The 19359-nt window shown below is 54.3% G+C and overlaps 7 protein-coding genes across 7 annotated transcripts; 6 read left to right on the top strand and 1 right to left on the bottom strand.

Annotated features, from left to right (window-relative positions):
- Window positions 1–231: 231 nt before the first annotated feature.
- On the top strand, window positions 232–1419 carry BDP81DRAFT_145270 (uncharacterized protein). Its single transcript, XM_060581884.1, has one exon. It carries the CDS (start codon window positions 625–627, stop codon window positions 1237–1239), a length of 615 nt encoding a protein of 204 aa, XP_060438653.1. The 5' UTR covers window positions 232–624; the 3' UTR covers window positions 1240–1419.
- Window positions 1420–4937: 3518 nt separating this feature from the next.
- Window positions 4938–5659, top strand: BDP81DRAFT_145251 (uncharacterized protein). The gene has a single exon (XM_060581883.1). It carries the CDS (start codon window positions 5045–5047, stop codon window positions 5408–5410), a length of 366 nt encoding a protein of 121 aa, XP_060438652.1. The 5' UTR covers window positions 4938–5044; the 3' UTR covers window positions 5411–5659.
- A 1032-nt stretch (window positions 5660–6691) lies between these two features.
- BDP81DRAFT_400141 (uncharacterized protein) lies at window positions 6692–8499 on the bottom strand (the record flags this gene model as incomplete). The annotated part of the gene is made up of 3 exons (XM_060588648.1): window positions 6692–6816; window positions 6871–8229; window positions 8319–8499. The coding sequence occupies 3 exons, from the start codon at window positions 8497–8499 to the stop codon at window positions 6692–6694; spliced, it is 1665 nt and encodes a 554-aa protein (XP_060438651.1).
- Window positions 8500–8931: 432 nt separating this feature from the next.
- BDP81DRAFT_385984 (uncharacterized protein) lies at window positions 8932–10699 on the top strand. The gene is made up of 2 exons (XM_060586995.1): window positions 8932–9838; window positions 9900–10699. Exons 1-2 carry the CDS (start codon window positions 9230–9232, stop codon window positions 10503–10505), a joined length of 1215 nt encoding a protein of 404 aa, XP_060438650.1. The 5' UTR covers window positions 8932–9229; the 3' UTR covers window positions 10506–10699.
- A 935-nt stretch (window positions 10700–11634) lies between these two features.
- Window positions 11635–14647, top strand: BDP81DRAFT_455207 (Spt20 family-domain-containing protein; the record flags this gene model as incomplete). The annotated part of the gene is made up of 2 exons (XM_060593044.1): window positions 11635–11947; window positions 12006–14647. 2 exons carry the CDS (start codon window positions 11635–11637, stop codon window positions 14645–14647), a joined length of 2955 nt encoding a protein of 984 aa, XP_060438649.1.
- Window positions 14648–15515: 868 nt separating this feature from the next.
- BDP81DRAFT_441094 (autophagy-related protein 27) lies at window positions 15516–17287 on the top strand. Its single transcript, XM_060591573.1, has 3 exons — window positions 15516–16146; window positions 16223–16787; window positions 16854–17287. The coding sequence occupies exons 1-3, from the start codon at window positions 15873–15875 to the stop codon at window positions 17047–17049; spliced, it is 1035 nt and encodes a 344-aa protein (XP_060438648.1). The 5' UTR covers window positions 15516–15872; the 3' UTR covers window positions 17050–17287.
- A 525-nt stretch (window positions 17288–17812) lies between these two features.
- BDP81DRAFT_476241 (uncharacterized protein) lies at window positions 17813–19075 on the top strand (the record flags this gene model as incomplete). The annotated part of the gene is made up of 3 exons (XM_060594764.1): window positions 17813–18625; window positions 19008–19014; window positions 19064–19075. Exons 1-3 carry the CDS (start codon window positions 17931–17933, stop codon window positions 19073–19075), a joined length of 714 nt encoding a protein of 237 aa, XP_060438647.1. The 5' UTR covers window positions 17813–17930.
- Window positions 19076–19359: the final 284 nt, after the last annotated feature.

Here is a 19359-nt window from a genome sequence, read left to right as displayed (position 1 = left end):
ATGAAGATGACGCCCCTAAAGAGTGATGGACAGGTATATTCTCACAAAATGGGAAAATAGTGTCATCAATACACCAGCTGGGAGAGACAGAGAGCCCCAGATAGGAATGTATCGAGGTCTGAGTACGTGATAGTGGAGGTGGAGTGGAGCGTGGGAGGGAGAGCTGCGAGAACCCAGCCGGGGGGTGTAGGCGTGGGAAGAATGGGCGTGGAGTTTGAAGACGTGATGGTGGTGGTGGTGGGGGAGGAGGGGAGGGCAGAGACAGAGAGAGAGAGAGAGGCTCTAATCTCCTTCGCGGGATCCACCGATCTATGGACGGGCAAGAGGATGGTGAGGGTCTAGAGCAGAAGAGTGTTTCTCGCGGCGGGAAGAAGAGGGTCCAGTCCAGTATGTTTCGTCGTCCCTGAGAAACAATGAGACGATCGCCCGGTCCATGAACGCAGACCCACGTACATATAGGTGTCAGATCAATGGATAAGCTGAACCAGGTACGGTGCTCTGGGCGGCTTTAGCTGTTGATCCAGAAAGAAGCTCGAGCCAGTTGCTCTCTTGTCGCCTACGATTCTTGATTCCGGCATGGCAGGCGAGAGAGTGAAAGAGTGCTAGAAGGACAGGCTCAGGGCTATGCCTGTCTGCATGGGTTCTGAGTTGAGAAAGCAAAGAGTCCAAATCTGGAGCAACTGGCAGGGTACACAGCCGTGTCCAAGTTTGGGGCTGCTGGGATACGGATACATCATGATCAAAGTACCCATTCGTCAAGCCCAGACAACCAAATCCTACTCTATCTTAGGTTGCAGTTTGTGTGGATTACCCTGGTCCTTGGGGGGGGGATTCATAGTGATCGAGTCAACTTTGACCAGGGTCGACCACGGAGGAACTGCTGCCAGGCAGCTGGAGACTCGGAGAACCAACCGGGGGCAGATTCGACGAAGAAGAAAGAGTACCTGCATGAACCGCTTCTGCTTATTCAAGGATCGCGGGTTGGTGAAGGGTGAGGATGATGGACGACAAGGGGGGGTAGGGTGGATGTTGGCAACCCACACGCTCTTGAATCTTGGGTCGGAGACATGGCTACATGGCTCTATCTTTCTCTGTATCCATCTCCAGATGCGGACGTCCGAGCATTGCAAGACAACCGGTAGACTTCCACTGGTGAGGTCGGAAAGAAGCAGGGAGGCCGGAAAGACTCCATTGTCAGACGTGAGAGCAAGAACGCGTCTCCGGTTTTTCTCTTGCTAGCTGGCTAGCTATCAAAGGTACATGACACCGCGGCAGGAAGCAGCCCATGGCGAGCGGGACAGACAGCTGCAGTGGTAGTGGTGGTGGTGGTGGTGGTGGGGTTCCAGAGAAGACAAGAGGAAGCGTTTGTCTGTGTGAAGGCCGCGAGAGTGAGAGAGGAAGAGTGGAGATGCCCAGACGTAGTTGGCTGCCGTGTATGTCTCTCAGCATCTGGCTGTATGTTTGAATGTGTGTAACCCTGGGGGAATGGAGACACGCCTGTCAAGGAATGGAAGAACTGATAACTCGATACGTACGACACTCACTGGCCGAGAATTTGGCCAGCTGTGGTGTGAGACACCAGGCACAGGCCGCCCCTCTACCCCCCCTGATGCAAGCTCTTCTACCTTTGGGCAACAATCGGCTCTCTTCCTCACTCTCTTCCTGACGACGGAGGATGTATGATGCAGTTGAGACACAGTACAGGAAATGTGAAAAGTGACGAAGGCCTGAAGAGCAGGCCGCAGGACGCGAAGGAAGAAGAGAAAGGTAAGAAAAGCAAAAACCCAGTAGTCCGGCGCTGCGGACCCCGGTCAAGTCCGCATGCCATCTTGACACGGAGCTCGCACAGTGAAACTGGCAGAAGATTTACCTGACGTAAGGTATGCATGCACATTTTGACTTGGTACGGCATGGCTAGTTGGTCTCAACCTCTTTCCTACCAGGTACTCTCTCACTGTTATGATGGAAAATAGTGGTGGGTGAGAGGAAAAGAGGCGCTGAAACAGGGACGATGCAGATGAGAGATGTGCAAAAAGCAAAGATGAAGCGATTCTGAAGGAGACGGACTCCAAGCCAGAGGGGACTAGAACTGCGAGAGGACCAAAACGAGTAAGAATGACCGGAATGTTGTGTGAGAAGAAGCGCACCAAGGCAAAGAGGCCATTGGCAAGAGATAGACGGCAAGCCGCGAAAAGGTTGAGAAGGGAGAAGGTGGGAAAAATGATGGAGCGATGGAAAGTTATCGTCCGACTCGGGTCGCTTGAGTCAGGACCGCACCGTAAGTTAACGACGGGCTGAACATTGGGCAATGTGAGATTTGATAGCGTCTCTTTCGGTGTTGCTGCCTCTCTCTCTCACTCTCACTCTCACTGTGTCGTAAAGGTAGTGTGAGTGAGAGAGTGAGCGACAGGAAGATGGAGGGTGATTGAATTGGCGAATGGGCGGGAGAATGGCAGAAACACGCACACACGACGGGAAAAACGGGCAGAACATGGGCCTGCCGCCTGCCCACCAACCAGATCGGCCAATTGACAAGACTCATCGACGAGATGCCTGCCGTTGATCCCTCACCTCATTGGTTCCCAGCTCATGTGAGAGAGAGCCTTTGAAGCGGTATTGTGTGAGTGACTGAGTGCTTATGTCATCTCATCCATCCTTCACTCACGCCCTCCCCTCTTGCCGAGTCCCAAGTCTTCCCCCATTCATAAGCCTCGACACAATGGGAAGATGACGGGGACCCTGGACAGCCCTTCCCATAAAGCCATGAACAAGGGCTGCGATCAAGGCACGCAGCACGCTTGAAAGGAAAAGCGGGGATGGATTCAGACACCATTGACCATCCATGTTTAGACCCCCAAAGATCATTGACAAGGGCAGGGCGGCTCATCAGTAACCAACCCACACCCATCATCCACACCCCCTCTCCATCATATTCATCGTCACCATATTCTCTCTCTCTCTCTCTCTTGTTCAGTGTACGGAGTATCTATGTCTCTTTCTCTCATCCAGGACCCATGTCGACCATCATTCTCATCTTGCCCACGCCCTAAGGGACCCGGCGAGATGCTCTACGCCACCCCTCTCTAGCCTATCAACAACTTAGAACTCCCGTCTGTGGTGGCTCGCCGGCTCGCCGCCTGGGGCTGGCTGTGCCGCTGTCTACGTCTGTCTAGACGTCCTTCAGTCTTTCTGCCTGGGCTGGTCCCCGGCGCTGCTGCACGCTTGCTGCAAGTCCTCCGATTCCTGGGACGAGCCATAACCTGTCGGCCAACCTTAGTCTCCGATGCTTGAGGCTTCCCTCCGGTCCTTAGACCCGGGAACGCCAGGACGGACGCCATACTGATACAGACTGGTTCAAGAGACAGAGAAACGCGAAATAGAAATCAGACGAAGGACCCCTTCAAAACATCGTCCATGTTGACCAGCCACGAGCCAAAGGGCAGGCAAACTATCAGAAACTGCTAGCGTCGTCGGCATCTGCTCAGCGTTAGCAAAATAAGAAATCGCGTCTAAACAACACGCGCTACTTGGCGCGCCGCCGTCCGAAGGGATCCCCGCTGAACAGCCTCGCGCGCCCCCATCCCCCATCCAAGTTCAACTCAGGCACCCGAGAATCCGTGCGCCTGCCGTCTCGTCCGTGTGTCTCTTTTCTCGGTCGTCAAATCCTTTGTGGATAGGTATCCGTAGTGTCTCCATATGGAGTGTGCCTGGCCAGTTCCAGTAGCCGGCCGGCGAGGATGGAGGATGGGCAAATCCTGTTCTCTCCCAGCACGCATCGCATATGCTAAATGCTGAATATCCCGTATGGATATCGCCAAGCAAAGAGAATCTGTCACTATTTACCCACTTTGGCCTCCCCCATCCCCCCTGTCGAGCTGCAGTCAGTTCGCCCACATCCGTGATCGACGTCAAGCTGCCGAACCCGAGACTGTCGCTCAGGTGAACATGGTAGCCCATGTCCCGCTTCCCTCCCCCCATGCCATGCTCATCGTACTCTTTCCTTCTCACCTCTTTCTCGCTCACCTCTCTCTCTTTCGGATTTCCCATCCCGCACGCCGTTCAGCCCGTGACTATCCCAGTGCTACCATTACGTCTAACTCGATTCGCATCATCGACATCTCTATCCAGTATCCGTACGCTTGTGTTAGTTCCCCCGCGCGGCTCTTAGTCGGCCACACACATCAATAAGCCTCCTTCCTTGAAGTTCCAGCTCCAGGTGTCTCCAGGTGCCACCGACATCTCTCAGTCTCTCTCTCTTCTTTTTTCTCAGATTCCATGATTAAAAAGACCCCATCCGCGCCTCCAACGTTAGTGGCCCATGTTTCGTGTCCCTTGAACCAGGCGGCGGGCCAAGGAGAAAAAGGGCAGTCTAGCAACCTTCGGCCGTTAGTCCACCACACAAGAGAGAATGGGACAGAGAGGAGGAGACAGGAAAAAGTGACACAAGACTACCGGTTCAAACGAATTGACTTTCCACAAGGTCTATCTGTCTCTGTCTCTCTGCGGCTTTCGCCGCCTCGGTGGTCTAAGATGCTCCTCTTTTTTGCTCTCCTCGTAGTCTCGTAGACGCAGTCGAGTTCCCACAACGCGTGTCAAACGAGACCTGTCTTTTTTTTTTTTTTTTTTTTTTTTTTTTTTTTGGCGTTGGCGTTGGCCTTGCAAGAGAGAGAAGTCTTGTGTGAGGCTTCAAACCTCACCCACACACACGCACCCATACATCTACGCAGCAAAATTTTATTTACTTTTCTTGTTCTTGGCACACGCGAGAGGAATGCTCACGTTGGCCCCCTTTCCTTGTTATGTGTGAGAAACGCCCGCCCCCAATCATGACGCGTGGGCAGGTTTCTCCCATTGTTTCCAAACTCCAAAATAAGGCAAGAGAAAGGAAAAGAAGTCTCTGCTTTGCCACGACTTCCCACGAGGAACGCAACAACTCTCGCGCGAGCGACGCAGTTTTGGAGTCTCACCATCGTGGCCCGCGTAACCCGCGTTCCTGGCCGGAGCTGGGCCGTCGGTCTCGCTCGTCCACCCTCTTTCTGTCTCTATGGACATTCTAGCTCTATCTCTCTCCGTCACTATCAAGTCTCTCTTGCCCTGGACCCCTCTTTTTTGCCCACATTCGCCCGCCGCCGCCGTCGTCTGGTTCGGCTTGAACCCCGCTAGCCTGGACTCAAAATCGATCTCTGTACTACCACAAGGCACTTGCGATGCAGATGCTACACTAGAGTCCCATCATCGCTGCCCTTGGCCCCTCACTCTCTCACACTCAATGGACTGCTGCCCACATCGTTGCCCACATCTTCGACCCCCCTTGAGCATTCGGGGACAAGGCCAGGTAGGTTTGTTCGGCGAAGTGCCTATCCCACCAACTTGGGACGAGCAAATGACAATGTTCCGAGGGTTTTTGTGACCTGTCACTTTCTCAAAGTACCATCAGCAGTAGGACAAATTCCCGATATCGACATCGAGGTACGCGCTAGGCCCGCTTAGACCGTAGCATCATCTGCTGAATGTCTCTCCTCGGGCCTCTCGAGTGGCCCCAATATTGGTGATCCTTGCAGAGTCAGTTTGCCCCTGGCAGATGGGCTGATTCTACAGAGGCCCTCCCCGGAGTCCATCTCTCACTCTCGTCGCGCTCTCTCTCTCTCTGCGTGTGAGTGTGTGTGTGGATGTCTCTTGCCCCTGGCGTACATCGTAGGAAAGAGGTTATGGGCAAATAGCTCGGCCACCATGCCCGGCGTTAGGAGATCAAGGGGGAAGGTTTCTTCGGGATTGCGCCCTCTTCTGCAGCTTTCCGGGAGGAGAGAGGAAACTCTGGGGATGAAACCATTACCTTGGACCGTTCCGATTGAGGGGTTTTCGGACGCTCTTCCGTAGTTTCTGTAAGCTATTGGCAACCTTCGTCTGATGTCCCATCGTGTCCCACGAGAAAGTCGTTCCACTTCGTGCCTTTTGGAAAGGCTCACCAGCTCCCTAGTTTACACGTGCTACTGCAGTCAGGCCACTACAAAAGCCTCTTTCGCCTCTCTGCTTGCTGAACAAGACCTACTAGAATGCCCCTCGACCCCCTCAGGAATTCCCAATCGAGCCAGAAGCTTCCAAGACAATCGCCCCTGACGAGCTGGCTAGAGCTTTTGGGGGGCTTACACGAGCTTCAGGAATGCCATTGTCGTGGACCAGGCGGGCGAGGTTCCACTTCGTTCATTACGCGTGAGAGCGGTTTTTGGCTCCCGTAGGTTCCGCGGTAGCTTTGCTCTTCCAGCCCGCCGTCGCGATTCTGCTCTATGTCTACCGGATTGCTGTCCAGCTTCCCCGAGGTATCTGATGGATCCCCCGTTCCCACCGGACCTGAAGTAGAGTTCGACTAAGACGTCGGATTGCCCTCGAGTGCTGATTGTTCGTCGTTTCGCCTCCGGACTTTATCGGGGATCCCGCATTGCCGGCAGTTGTCCACCTCGTCCGTTCCTCATCCGCGGGTTCGGCCTAGTGAACATTGGCTCATCCTTCATGGTGGCTAGTACAAAGTTCTCGGTTCCAATACTATCAGCTCTTCCGGGTAGCGTATGTGATATTCTAGAGTGGCTCCAAGGTCAGCGCAGGGTAAAATATGATGAATCACGGGAGAAAATTCAGCAAAGGGGTTCGGTCCAGAATTGCAGCGAAGCATAATCGGCGAACAAATGCCTGAAGTCTATTCCACTGCCTCCTCGTTCTGGGCCATGATCTCGTTGTCCATGTCTTCCAGCACTCCCTGCATCTCCTCTTCGGTGGCCTCCAAGCCATCGGAACTCATGAGTTTCGTGTCCTTCTCCTCAGCTAGAGCAGTGTTAGCTATCATTACGTATTATGTGGGACATGGATCAGACTTACTCCTGGCCTCAACAAGCAAGTTCTCCTGAACCTCGACGTTTGTCAGGACTGAATTATCCCCAATGACACAACGCTTGCCAAGAATGCATCTCGTAAGCTTGCAGTTCTTGCCCACCACGGCGCCTTCCATCAACAGGCACTGCAGCAATTTGGCACCCTCATTGAGCTGACAGCCGGCTCCGACGACGGACTCTTTGACGGACACCTTTTCTTCTACTGTGACGTTCTCTCCGACCAAGCTGTCGGCCTTTGTGATTGTAGTTCGGCCCTTGACACCCTCCGGATATGCCACCTTCTTGGCGTGTGCGAAAGGGGATGCTGCCTCGCTGCCAGTCTCCTCCACAGAGGGGACCTTGGCAAGCTGTAGTGATACGTTCAGGAGTAGTTGAGCTGTGTCCACGCGGCGTATCATCGGTGCATCGGCTCCAGAAGGATGTACGTAGGCGATAATCGGAGGCACCTTAAGCGCTCCCTGGGAATTTGTGCCGTCAAAGTCGTTTCCATCGAAAGCGTTGTCGTCGAGACCTCTACTAGGTCGCAGCTCTTCAGGGTCGTCATCTTGAGGCGACGAGGTGCTCTCCTGCAGTGAACTGTCGTCGTCACTGTCGTCTGCGTCTTCCTTACGCAGAACCTCGTCCAGTTGAAGCTTTTCCGCAAGGCCTTTTTGCCAGGTTGCCTTGGCCCACCAGCCAATGACATCTTCGCCAATATTTTCCAAGCGGTCATTCTTTTCAACAAAGTCCATGATCCATCTCGGTAGAATGTACAAATGCGCATCTCTGTGCGTCGTGAGCATTTTCATTCGAGGATGACTCCGCAGAAGGCCATGGCGGACAGCAAAGCCTCTCCGCGTCTCCATGGCATCCTTCAACGAGTCTGTGGGTATGGACGTGACCAGGTTGGACAGGTTAGGGAGTAAAGATCCCTTAGGGGGGGCGACGGCGGAGGGAGTGGACGGTGTTACGGCGATGAAGTCTGTCTCCTCGCCTTTTACCGGGGTTGCTGTCTTCGTCTCGTACCAAACGCCCAAGCCGCCGCTGAAGGGGCTCTGTTTGTTTCCTGAAAACTTTGCGGCGCTCAGGAGGTCTGACATGCTTGCGCCCTTGACCATCCATGCCTGTAGAAGCTTCTCGCCGGCAACCTCGCAGATGAGGTCGCAGGGAAGAACGACAAAGTCTGACTTGACGAGTTCCTTGACCTCAGGCAGGCGTAGAATCTCAGCCGTGCCTGTAGTTTGATCCAGATCCTTGGGCGCGAGGATGTCTGGTCTAGGCAGGGGAAGTCCTGTCAAATAAGGGTTGGTGTTCAGGGCAGTTGTGATTGCTGCTTCTGCAGATGCCGGGCAGATAAGAGTAATGTCTGGGATAGTCAGCCTCATCAATTCCATCGCCAATGTTTCCTGTGGGTGCCCATATTGAGCCACCAATGACTGCAGACCAGGCACTTACTTGTGATGCCCATACGATAGCAGAAATCGACGGGATACCAGACCATAGGCCTGTTTGCGATGGGCAAGAGTGCCTTGGGGTTCTCATCGGGATTCGAAGTGAAAGTCGGAAATGAAGATCCCGGGCCGCAAAGGACCAAGGCTTGGAGCCCTGGTGAGGGCATCGACACAGCGTGGGGCATCTCGAGGTGATTTTGGCGGGGTATTCCGTTTGCGACAAGTGGCTGCAGCGAGAGACGCCGGGGTGCGAGAGCGTAGATACCGGGCTGGCGAGATGTACGATACGACAATTTATCGTCCTGGGCCTAGTCGAAGCTTAGGTTCTGTGTTGCCCACACCAATGCCGGTTCAATAACCCTTTTCTTGGATATTTTTGTATGCGCGCTGAAGGAGTCATCGCCAAAAAACGACCCGCGACGCTAATCGATTGACAGGGACCCACTATTGACGTCGCGCATCAAGGTGGGATGATGCACGTGATTGTCGGCACATCCTCGGTCCGGCCGCTCACCTGCCTTCCCGCCTGTCAGCCAAGGTGAGAGATTTTGGCCCGGCAACCAATGGCAACACGGCCAACCTCGGGATCCCCTGGGGCTTAGCTCCTTGCCCATCCAATTCCCCCCATGTTGATGTTCCCCCAAGACCAGCCACCCGAGCTCGCGACAAGTGGGTGATCTATAGCCCACCCCCCCATTTGCGATTTCCTGTCTCTTGACAACATTAAGAGCCGGATCACGACGCAACATTGGCGATTGCGATACCATTGGCGAATTCACAGACAAAGTCAGCCCAACCGCCCACGCGACCGCCCGAATCGGTTGACGAAGCTCGACAAGCTCGAGTATATCAACGCAAACCCATATCTATAATACCTAGGCTACGTGCCTAAGTGCAATGGTTGCATCCAACTAAATGTCGTGGCCCAACGATCAGAATTCTCGGAGGCGAGGGGTTTGGAGCCATTGGGTACCGCTTGCGGTCACTGTGACTGTTGCGACAGTCGGTCTCGCAGCGTGGGTATGGAGTCAGCGCAAAGATGAGGATGACACGCCCGAGAACGAGCAATACCCCGACCTCGACTACGACAATGCAAACTATGGCGACAATCCTGCGTACGGCACTTCAAGAGGACCCAAACCTCCGCCCAGCAACGTCGGAACCGAAACATACGGCACGGCCGAGGGGCCCCGAGATGCATCTGGGGATGGATTGGGAGCGAGGATGTCTGGCGCATTGAGGCGCACACCCAGCCCCCAGCAGTTCCTTGACGCAGCCGGGAAGACGGTAACTGCTGGTTTCGCCGCCGCCGGCGCTGCAGCCGGTAGGGCTTTGGCCGCCATCAGGGAAGAGGACAAGAACGCGTACGCTGACCATGAGACATGGTCCGAAGAAGCGGATGCCAGAAAAGAACGATCTTCCGGGCCCAGAGACCCCAGCAAACGACGTAGGACTGTTGCCATTGTAGTATCTGCGGATAGCCACGGTGACGACTTTGACGAAGATGGATTCCATGAACACGCCGTAAGCCCCTCTCTCCCCTCCTTGGCATGACTTCCGAAGCGCCGCGCTAACACTCCTGTAGTCCATCTTGTCGCACATCCCGCGCTACACCAACTTCAACGATGTCAAGCTCTTTGTTTTGATTTATGCGCCGGGTCTGAAAGACACGGCGGGCGAATCTACCAGTAACCTTCCGCCACCGTCGTTGAGCTCGTCCTTCTCTAACATTGAGCACCATCAAGCCCAGACGCCTGGTGAAGAGTCATCCAAGAGTCCTCTGATGAATCCATCGCCTGCAAACCCAGCCTTCAATGCCGTTTACTCCCAGGCATTGGCTTTGGTTGAAAAGGAGACCATGGTGATGCCTTTCACCACGGCCAATGGGCACACGCATATCCTCCGCCACCTGCAGCCCGAGATCATCTACCTTCAGGAGTCTCTGGCAGGTGATAACGGAGCCATGGTTTCCAACCTCCAGACTTGGCTGCGCCACGACATCATTCTTGTCGTGGGTGCCGAGGGTGGTGGTGGTGGCCTCGCTGATAGCGAGTCAGAGGCAGAGAGGCCTGGCAAGGAAGAAAAGTGGTGGCAGCGATCGGACCGCGTTGGGCGTGGCCGGGGAGTTGTCGTCGTTGACGGCATGCGGGTCCATGACGACTGGGCCCGCCGTGTTCAGGGCAAGGAGTAAATACTCTCTCCACTGTATAAACGTAGACTTCCAATAAGGAGAATTTGATGGCATGGGAGGATGGGACGGGTATGAAATGTGTGTGTTTTTATTGGATTGGTATATACCACGAGATATCATGTAACGTTTTCATGAGCAGATAGGTAATCAACCGTTGCGGCGCGAGATGAATTATTATAACAGTGAATTACTCCAATGACTTATCTGAAGTATCAATTGTGCCGTGTTCACCGTAGTATGTCACGCCAGCTTGACCTCTACTTGAAAACTATCTCTCTTCGTCCTTGTACCTAAGCTACCTTATCATGTGAAATCAACTTTGGAGATTACTCGATCGAAGGGTGCTCAAACTATGAAAAACCTGATAGCATAACTAGTTCAATTTCTCATTGATATGAACAATAAGTGAAAGAAAAGAGCAGAATAATTCCTCATGACTTAAGTATGAGGGTAGAGGTGTTCCAGTGAGTTTAAATCTTGTTTAAGCCACATAAATATTCAAGGACAACAACCAAAAACTCTACACCCTGTTTGCTTGAGCCTCTAATTCACTATTTGGACAAATTTGAAGAATATCTGAAGGTCTGATATTCACCTTTTGGGATGCTGGAGTACGTACCGTTTGTACACTGTACCAGCATGGTGGTCCGTGTCCCCATCCGGGGTTTTGCCTGAGGCTCTGCTTTGCTCCACGCCCGCGTCCCCGTCTCGGAGACTTGCGGCGGCTCCTCCTTGGACCTTTCTCCGACTCTCGCGGAAGCCTGACTACATCCCAACCCCACACGCCTTGGAATCCATCCCTCTGGGCTGTTGTGCGTCTTTCCGATCGTCTTCTTTCTGAATTTTAACTTCTCTGCCTTTTGATCATCCGCCGAGGATACATCCGATACAACTGCGACCGCGCATTCGACATCAATTACCCTGCTCCACGTCGACGTCACCCGATTTGTCAACGCGCATCATCCACTCGACCACCCCCGTAACGAACTCCATCGCGATCGACGAGCCGAATATCTCATTCAATGATTGCTCTGTAACACAACTCCGGGCATCATTCGACAGTGGGAGAATAGCCTCGCGACGCCATCTCTGGCCTGTTGCGCTCCGGTAGCCGCCCCATCCGGCAAAAATGGCGCCAGTCGTGACGGCCATCCAGCCGCCTTCTGTCGCGTCCAAGATTAAGCGTCCTGTGCCCCCTGGCATCCAAACCAATGGAGCGAGCTCTATCCGATCATCGCCATCGCCTTCAATGTCGACAAAGAAGCCCCCGAACTCTGCGACAACGAATGGTGCGAATCCGCAATCAGCGCGGCCTATCAATCGCACGCGCCGCGAACAGTCAGCCCAAGGCAGTCGCATTTCTAGGAACAGCGTGGGACTCCGGTCGGCTTCACTCGCCGGCGATATGGCAGCCGCCCAGCCATCGGAACCGTTACCATACGGTTAGTTGATTGTGGACTCGTCGCAATCATCAAAAATCGCAATGCTGACAGGTTATAGTTGTAACGGATGAATACATCCTGAAGAAGTTCGCAGGCAACGCACCTTCTCTCGTCGTACACATGCACGCAACGCATTTCCGGTTCGATCAGCAAGATGGCATCTTCCCATACAAATCTCCGATGCGGTTGTTCTTGGAGCACTTGCGGGAGCGTACCGTACCTCACGATCTCATCGAATACTTCTCAGAGGCGGGTGTCCCTTTCTACGAGGGATGCTTGATTGTACAGGTGCACGATCACAAGTCTGTCGCACAATCTAAGGAAGTCCAGCGACCGACGTCGGCCTCGAGCAAGGTTGTGCCTTCCTCGATTCACAACCACAACCCGTATATCGTCCCTTCACCATACGTTCCGTATCCCAAAGAGTCCCTCGGTGGGCAGCCCGATGCTGCATCCGCTACGCAGGAGGACACGAAACCCAAGACCACAGAGGAGAAGGATAAGCAGAGCATGCCGGCGCCTAGTCTGCCTGGTGAAGGCCAAAAGAGCAAGACACCCTCAAAGCCGAAGACTTTCACTGTTGTTCTGCACCCTACGCCTGAAAGTCTTCAGGCAGACCTGATGATAAAGGCTGCAACACCCCGAGGCGCGACAGGAAACGTGGACGGCACTGGCCTTGTACCTCCGTCAACGCCGATTACTATGCTGCCTCCAACCCCTACTGCAGGCAGCATGCCTCCTCCCGCCAAGAAGCAGAAGCGCGAGCGCATGGAGCTTGATGCAAGCAACATATACCAAGCAGAATCACAGATCTTGCTTGCGACCAACGCTCCGCTATTTCTGGAGCCAACTCGGGATACCGAGGAAACTATTGCTTTGCTCGATGCGTTGGCACATCCCCAACATTCGGATTCGCCTCCTCAACCCAAGACCCGGAAGAGAACCGTCGCAGAGATGGCTGCCGACGAGGCTGCGGCAGCAGGACAAGAAAGATACATGCTTATCTTGGACGAGCGTCTTTCATCGGCTGCCAATGGCGCGCAAGGTGGCGCCAACGGAGCGGACAAAGAAGGCCAGGCTGCTGTGTCCACATTCGAGCCAAGGTTCGAGCGTTTCAAGGTCATCGCCGACATTAAAAGAGAGCACGAGGAGAGGAAGGAGCAAGAGAAAGTCGAGGCGGCTGCGAAGGAACGCCAGCTTGCACAAGAGAAGCAAAAACAGATGCAAGAGCAGCAAGCAGTCATTGCGGCACAGCGCCAGGCCGAGCAAGAGAAGATGCGGCGCGAACATCAAATGGCCCAGGAACTCAAAGCTCGCCAAGAACAACAGCAGAGAGAGGCCCAGAGACGGGCTATGGCTGCCCAGGCTGCTGCGAACCAAGCCGCCCAAAACAATCAAAACGCAGCGGCAACCCTGGCACAGCAACAACAACAGCAGCAGCAACAGCAACAGCAACAGCAGCAGGCGAACGTTGCTATGCCAAACGGCACATCTGGTGCCATGCCAAATGGCGTTCCGGCTCAAACCCAGGCACGCTTCTCTCAAGCATCACAGCCGCCTGTGTCTCCCGTCGTCAGACAGGGCACACCCCACAGCATGTCATCTCCTATGCCCGGCGCTGTGCCTATGCAGCAGAATAACTCTCAAATGGCCAACAGTCCGCCACGCCCACCATCAGCCGTTCAAGGCCATCCCCCCAACGTTGGTGGAGTCCCGATGGCACACAGCATGTCTGCTCGCGCCAGCCAGCAGAGTCACCAGGCCGCCACCCCGCGCATACAGCACGGTACGCCAAACATGCAGGGAACGCCCGTGCCTCGCCCAGCAGTCGCTGCAACGCCTCGTATGAACCAGGCAAGCCCGCCTCCCAACATGATGCAGTCCAACTCTCAAATGGGCCAGCACGTCATGATGGGTACTCCGGGTGCCATGCCACAAACCGGGCATAACCCTAATATGATTGCCGCACAGGTTGCCCAACAACAACGCGCCATTCAGCAACAGCAAATGGCTGCCGCGATGCAAAATGGCATGGGCAACATTATGAATGGCAACATGAACCCCCAGCAAATGACGCCGCAGCAACAACAGTACATGCAGCAACAGATGCAACACAGACTCATGATGCAGCAACAACAGCAGCAACAACAGCGCGGCAATATGGGTGGCAACATGAGCAACATGATGAACCAGCAGCTGGCGCAGAGATACGCTCAGCAGCTTAGCCAGATGGGCGCCAACCAGATGAACGGCGGCCAAATGACGCCGCAAATGCAAGCACAAATTCAAGCGCAAATCCAGGCGCAAATGAGCAACCCGATGCAGCGCCAGATGGCCGGCGGCGGTCAGAACATGATGAATGGCCAGAACATGAACATGCAGGCCATGATGCAGATGCAGCAGCAGCAAGCAATGAACAATAACAACGCATTGACGAACCAAGTTAAGCTGCAAGGGCAAGCGATCTACAACAAGCAGATCGCCAATCTTGCTGCCAAGTGGGGTGGTGCCGTTGAGAACATCCCGCCGGAGCAGCTGGAGGCCTTCAAGAGAAACTGTATGATGGAGGCCAAAAACCAGATTCAGAGTGTCCTTGCCCAGCGTAGGGCACATCAAGTTATGATGCAGCAGCAGCAACAGCAGCAGCAACAACAACAGATGCAGGGCATGGGCGGTATGATGGGACCTCACGGCATGTAGGACTGGCCTGGGATGTAGGACTGGCCCGGTTCCGGCCCCGACACTGGGACCAGCGACTCTCATACGGCGTATGAACACACGCCATGCATGCCGTCACCAATCGCATCAGCATGTGAATGGGAATCGCCGTTGCCGCTCGAGTCGGATTTATGCGGAACACGCCTTCCGAGATCACCCTACGGATCAACAATAACATTGTGGGCAAGTTGAGGGGGCGGGACGAATGATTAGGAGACTACGGTTTGGACGGAACGGGTTGTGAGCGTCTTTTACGGTACTTTGGCGTCTGGGGACTTCAGGGACGGATTGGCTGTTTGATCTCTCATGGTCTTATATACCCCTACGAAGGCGTACTTACCTTATCCTTCGAGGTGCGGTTAGGGATGGACGGCAATTGCTTTTCACGGGTCATGGAGGAGGGAACGGAATGGTGCATACCACCAGAGCAGCTCAAGGCTCTGCGGAAGCGAGCTCATGTATCATTTGATGTACAGAGTATCAAACCAGTTTATCATGCTCCAGTGCCTGCTGGTGATGAGTGATTTTGGGACCGCCAAGCTGTTCAACTCGACGAAGCTGAGTGGGGGTATGTATGGACTGATACCTGAGATCCGATGGATCTCTGAGGTGAGCTGAGGTGTAGCCGAGGTGTGCCAAGATGTGCCAAGGTGAGGAGGCAAGGTGAGATTGGGGATCTGATGCTTATGTCAGCCAGACCGATGACAGTGCGGCCAGATCCGTGCTCATTGTCCACTTCCCCCAGCGACCCACGCGTTTAGGTACATGGTGCTGCACGTGATTCGCTAGATCTTCGGCATGACGATGATGCAACGAGCTAAATGCCGCCTGGCCAATACGGTCAGGTCCCATTCTCCCAGCAGCAGCCAAAACGAGGTCATCCACCCGCTGCCACAGTCCACTTGCTTCGGTCTCCCAAGCCACATGAACGACACGCCGTGACCTGCCCGTTTTCTGTTGCCTGCCCAGCGTCCAGAACCACATTCATTACGTTACTAAAACTTCTTCTTTCTACCTGTCCCCCCTTTTTTCCTCTCAATACCTTACTTTACGCAATCTTGCAGGAGCTCTGCTTGCTAAGCTTTTCCCATCTTGATCTGTGTGCGGATAGCCCCCAGCAGATCCGCCTCCCCCGAAACCCCCAATCGAAGCTCAGACGGTCCCCCGTTTCCATCCCCGAGAGAAACGCTTGGCCGGCTCTCCCGCGATGCATTTTCCTCGACTACCGCGGGCCGAAGGAGCCTTTGTGCTGGCACTGCTGTTGGCACCTCTGCCTGCGGCAGCGATGCTCGATTGCAAACACATCCGAGTCGACGACGTCTCATTCAACCTCGAGGCGCTAGGCGGACCGCACAGCGTCGTGACCAGCCAGTGGCATCCACCCACGTTCACCAACACATCTTATACCGTTGATATCTGTGCTCCTCTGAAGCGCAAAGGAGACGTCAAGAAGGAGGAGCAATGCCCTAGCTTTACAAGAGGTATGTTGCCTGCGAAGTAGTTGAATGATTGAAGGCTAGCAAGCTCGAATAGGACATAGCTAACGTGTCTGGACAGTATGTGCCATTGAACGCAACATTCATCCAGGCGACAAGAAGGACGAAGTCGAGAAAGTGATACCTATTGCCGGCGAGCTGGGCGACCACGGCGGAAGCAAACTGGACGCCACAGCAGAACGCCTCAAGTCGAGCGACTCCAACTCGGACGCGAAGAAGGAGGGCGTCCGCCTGATCCTCAACGGAGGCTCGTACCCGCTGGGTAAGAACGGCAGGAACCAAAAGGCCATTATCGAGTTCCTCTGCGATCGCGACAGGACGGGTCTCGAGGGAGAGGTCAAGCCCGAGGACCAGTACGACGGCAGCCAATTCAGGGCGCGCGAGGAGGGCAAGGAGGGTGAAGATGACGGACCTTCGCCCGACGAGAAGCAGATTGTGATGAATGGGACGGCTTTGATCTGGAACAGCTACGGTCCCAGCGAGAAGAACGACATGGATGTGCTGAGGTTGACGTGGCATACCAAGTACGCGTGCGAGGACGCGTACGGTAAGCCGCCTGCGGAGGGTGGCAGTGGTGGTGGTGACACGAGCAGCCACTGGGGCTTCTTCACCTGGCTCTTTGTCTTGTGAGTTTGATGGATCTACGTGCTGTTTCCTTTGGGCGCGTTGGCTAATCATTGCTTCTTCTGCAGGGCCTTCCTCGGTATCGCCGCATACCTCATCTTCGGCTCGTGGCTGAACTACAACCGATACGGCGCTAGGGGCTGGGATCTTCTACCGCACGGAGACACCATTCGCGATATCCCCTACTTGGTGAAGGATTGGACTAGGAACGTGCTCAACACCGTGAACACCAGCGGTGGCCGAGGCGGATACAGTGCCGTCTAGGTGTAAGACTGAGATGATGATCCTCGTCCACAGCATCCACTCAGAGAGATGACAGGAAAAGAGAGAAAGGAAAGTGTACATTCTATAGTTGTAAACTGGATTAGTGGCTACGGTTCTGGGTTTGCATCATTCTCGCGAGTCTAAGTCGCGACTTGGAGTTGGGACCCGTGTCTGGTCCTCCGGAGCTTTGTCGCATTAGCTTGTTTGTTCTAAGCAATACATATTTTATTGAAATGGATATTGATCTTGGGTGCTAGTGTGAATGTTGTAGCGAATCAGGAACGTGGTATTCACACTTGGGAATACACGACGGACTGAGGGTATATAGGTACCTTCAACCTCATTCCTGTCACCAGCCAGGAGGCGCCCATCTAGGTCGACGGGTCAGGTCAAACTGGCTGGGTGGTGGAGTGGTCTAAGGTCAACAATCAACGCCCGCCAGCCTACTCGACGACAGGCTTAGCGAGTACCCGAGTTCGAATCCCAGCATGAGCACCAGAGATGTAGCCACACCGGTGGTGAACTCTTTTTCCCCCCCTCTATATATAACGTGGTTTTCTTAGGCTGAACTGGCAAAAGTAGACGTAAACTGGATCCGACTTTTGAGGGAAATTTTGCGATACGGTGGGCACGCACGGAAATTCCACTGTGCCTACACTGCATTTAATGTGAGGTCGAACGTGATAATTATATTCCATCAGCTCCGGAAGGAGGGCCGGGACTAAGAATTAAGGTAAGGTTTGGTGGATCCGTGATTTGGTGGGGCCGTTTTAACTGACGTGCAGCACGGGTGCATCGAAGCTTGCAGACCCGGTCGATGTGCTCCGTACCCCTCCGGCTTTAACCCCCGTTTACTTCACCCGCACCCTCAATAACTCGAAATGGCCACCACCCGACATGAAGCCAACGATGCTGTGCTGGCCAACCCCGAGGGTCCCGACTATGAAGACCTCCTCGAAGATGAAGAGCCTTCATCAAACTTCACACCCGCGCCCCTCCCAATCCTCACAAACCAGCCCCAACGCCACCCAGATTCCTGCCTAACCCTCTCCCTCCCTCTCATCAAAGCCCTACACGCACAACTACCGCCCGCGCCGGACCTTACGCTCTCGATTGGTAGTGGGACAGGGCTTGTTGAGGCTCTGCTGGACTCTCTCGCCGAGTCCCAGGACCAAGATCCCCTGGCTTCTGGTGCTCCTCCGGGTTCTCAGGATGCACATCGGTCGCTCAACCTAACCAGCATCGAAATCGCCCCAAGCCCAAATAAATACCACGCCAACCACCGTACCGTGCCAGGGACATGGGCCCTCGACCCAGCTGCGAGGGATGCAAAGGCGTGGATGTTTGTGTATCCGAAGCAGGTTGCGCTTGTGAGGAAGTATATGGAGGCTTTTGCTGCTTCCAGCGCGAAAGGGGCCGTGGAGAAGGTGGTGTATATCGGTCCGCGGATGGATTGGGATGATTTCCGGGGTGCGCTTGAGCCATTCGCGGAGGACGTTGAGGTTTGGGAGGAGGAGAGGATGGAGGGTGTTGGGGGGATGGGGTGGGAATGCGTTGTTGTTGTTAGGGTTCGGAGGTGAGTAGGATGGGGCGGGGATCGAGGTTGTAGGCAAGTAATGATGGAGAGGAGGAAATGTTCGGCTTGGTTGCGAGAATCAGGTCGGATGAGAGGTTCTCGTTCGCTGTTCGGTGGTCGGAAAGACGGTACTACAACCTCATGCCCTTGACTGTCCCGTCATCAGCCCAAGCCGGGACCGATGCCGGGAGCGACGATGAAGATAACCATATCTTCTCTTGGTCATCATTCTAACCGGCTTTATCTATCTCTTTGAAATGTTTGATCAGGAGAACAGCCGCACACATTAGTACGCACGCATATGGTCTGGCATAATCGATGAGTTGGAAGTAGAAAGTCGAATCATCGACACCTCCCCCATAAGATAATACCCATGGCCTAGTATGTCGGTACGTGTAATCATCATCAACTAATAACATTATGTAACTTTGCCATCAGGCGGCGGGGTAGATAACCCTTGGACGCAGCGGTGATTTCCTCCAGCTGGATGAAAATCCACAGTCCCACCAGTATCCATTTCGAGGCTCGCTGACCGTCATCATCGACAAAAGCCTTCCCATACCTCGCTCAGGGGCTTCATTTTCGCTCATCAGGCCACCCAGCATATAGACTCTCTTGATTTGGCGTAGCGCTGAAACAGGCCGGGTAGCACCCAGGCACTCTGTCACGGGAGCCGACACCATCGTACAAGTACAACAGCGGGTCTATATTTGGCGATTAGGACGGTACCCCTC

Source organism: Colletotrichum phormii (assembly GCF_030913505.1).
Source record: "Colletotrichum phormii strain CBS 102054 chromosome Unknown BDP81scaffold_34, whole genome shotgun sequence".
Taxonomy (NCBI): Eukaryota; Fungi; Ascomycota; class Sordariomycetes; order Glomerellales; family Glomerellaceae; genus Colletotrichum; species Colletotrichum phormii.
Note: the sequence above shows the minus strand (reverse complement) of the source record. Positions and strands in the feature narration are given on the sequence as shown.

Excerpts from the sequence above, each read along its gene's own strand:
- BDP81DRAFT_441094 (XM_060591573.1), top strand. The coding sequence starts at position 15,873 with ATGCATTTTCCTCGACTACCGCGGGCCGAAGGAGCCTTTGTGCTGGCA. Across the intron at positions 16,147-16,222 it reads ATGCCCTAGCTTTACAAGAG|TATGTGCCATTGAACGCAAC; the intron begins GTATGTTGCCTG and ends GTGTCTGGACAG. Across the intron at positions 16,788-16,853 it reads TTCACCTGGCTCTTTGTCTT|GGCCTTCCTCGGTATCGCCG; the intron begins GTGAGTTTGATG and ends CTTCTTCTGCAG.
- BDP81DRAFT_145251 (XM_060581883.1), top strand. The coding sequence starts at position 5,045 with ATGGACATTCTAGCTCTATCTCTCTCCGTCACTATCAAGTCTCTCTTG.
- BDP81DRAFT_145270 (XM_060581884.1), top strand. The coding sequence starts at position 625 with ATGCCTGTCTGCATGGGTTCTGAGTTGAGAAAGCAAAGAGTCCAAATC.
- BDP81DRAFT_385984 (XM_060586995.1), top strand. The coding sequence starts at position 9,230 with ATGTCGTGGCCCAACGATCAGAATTCTCGGAGGCGAGGGGTTTGGAGC. Across the intron at positions 9,839-9,899 it reads ATGGATTCCATGAACACGCC|TCCATCTTGTCGCACATCCC; the intron begins GTAAGCCCCTCT and ends ACACTCCTGTAG.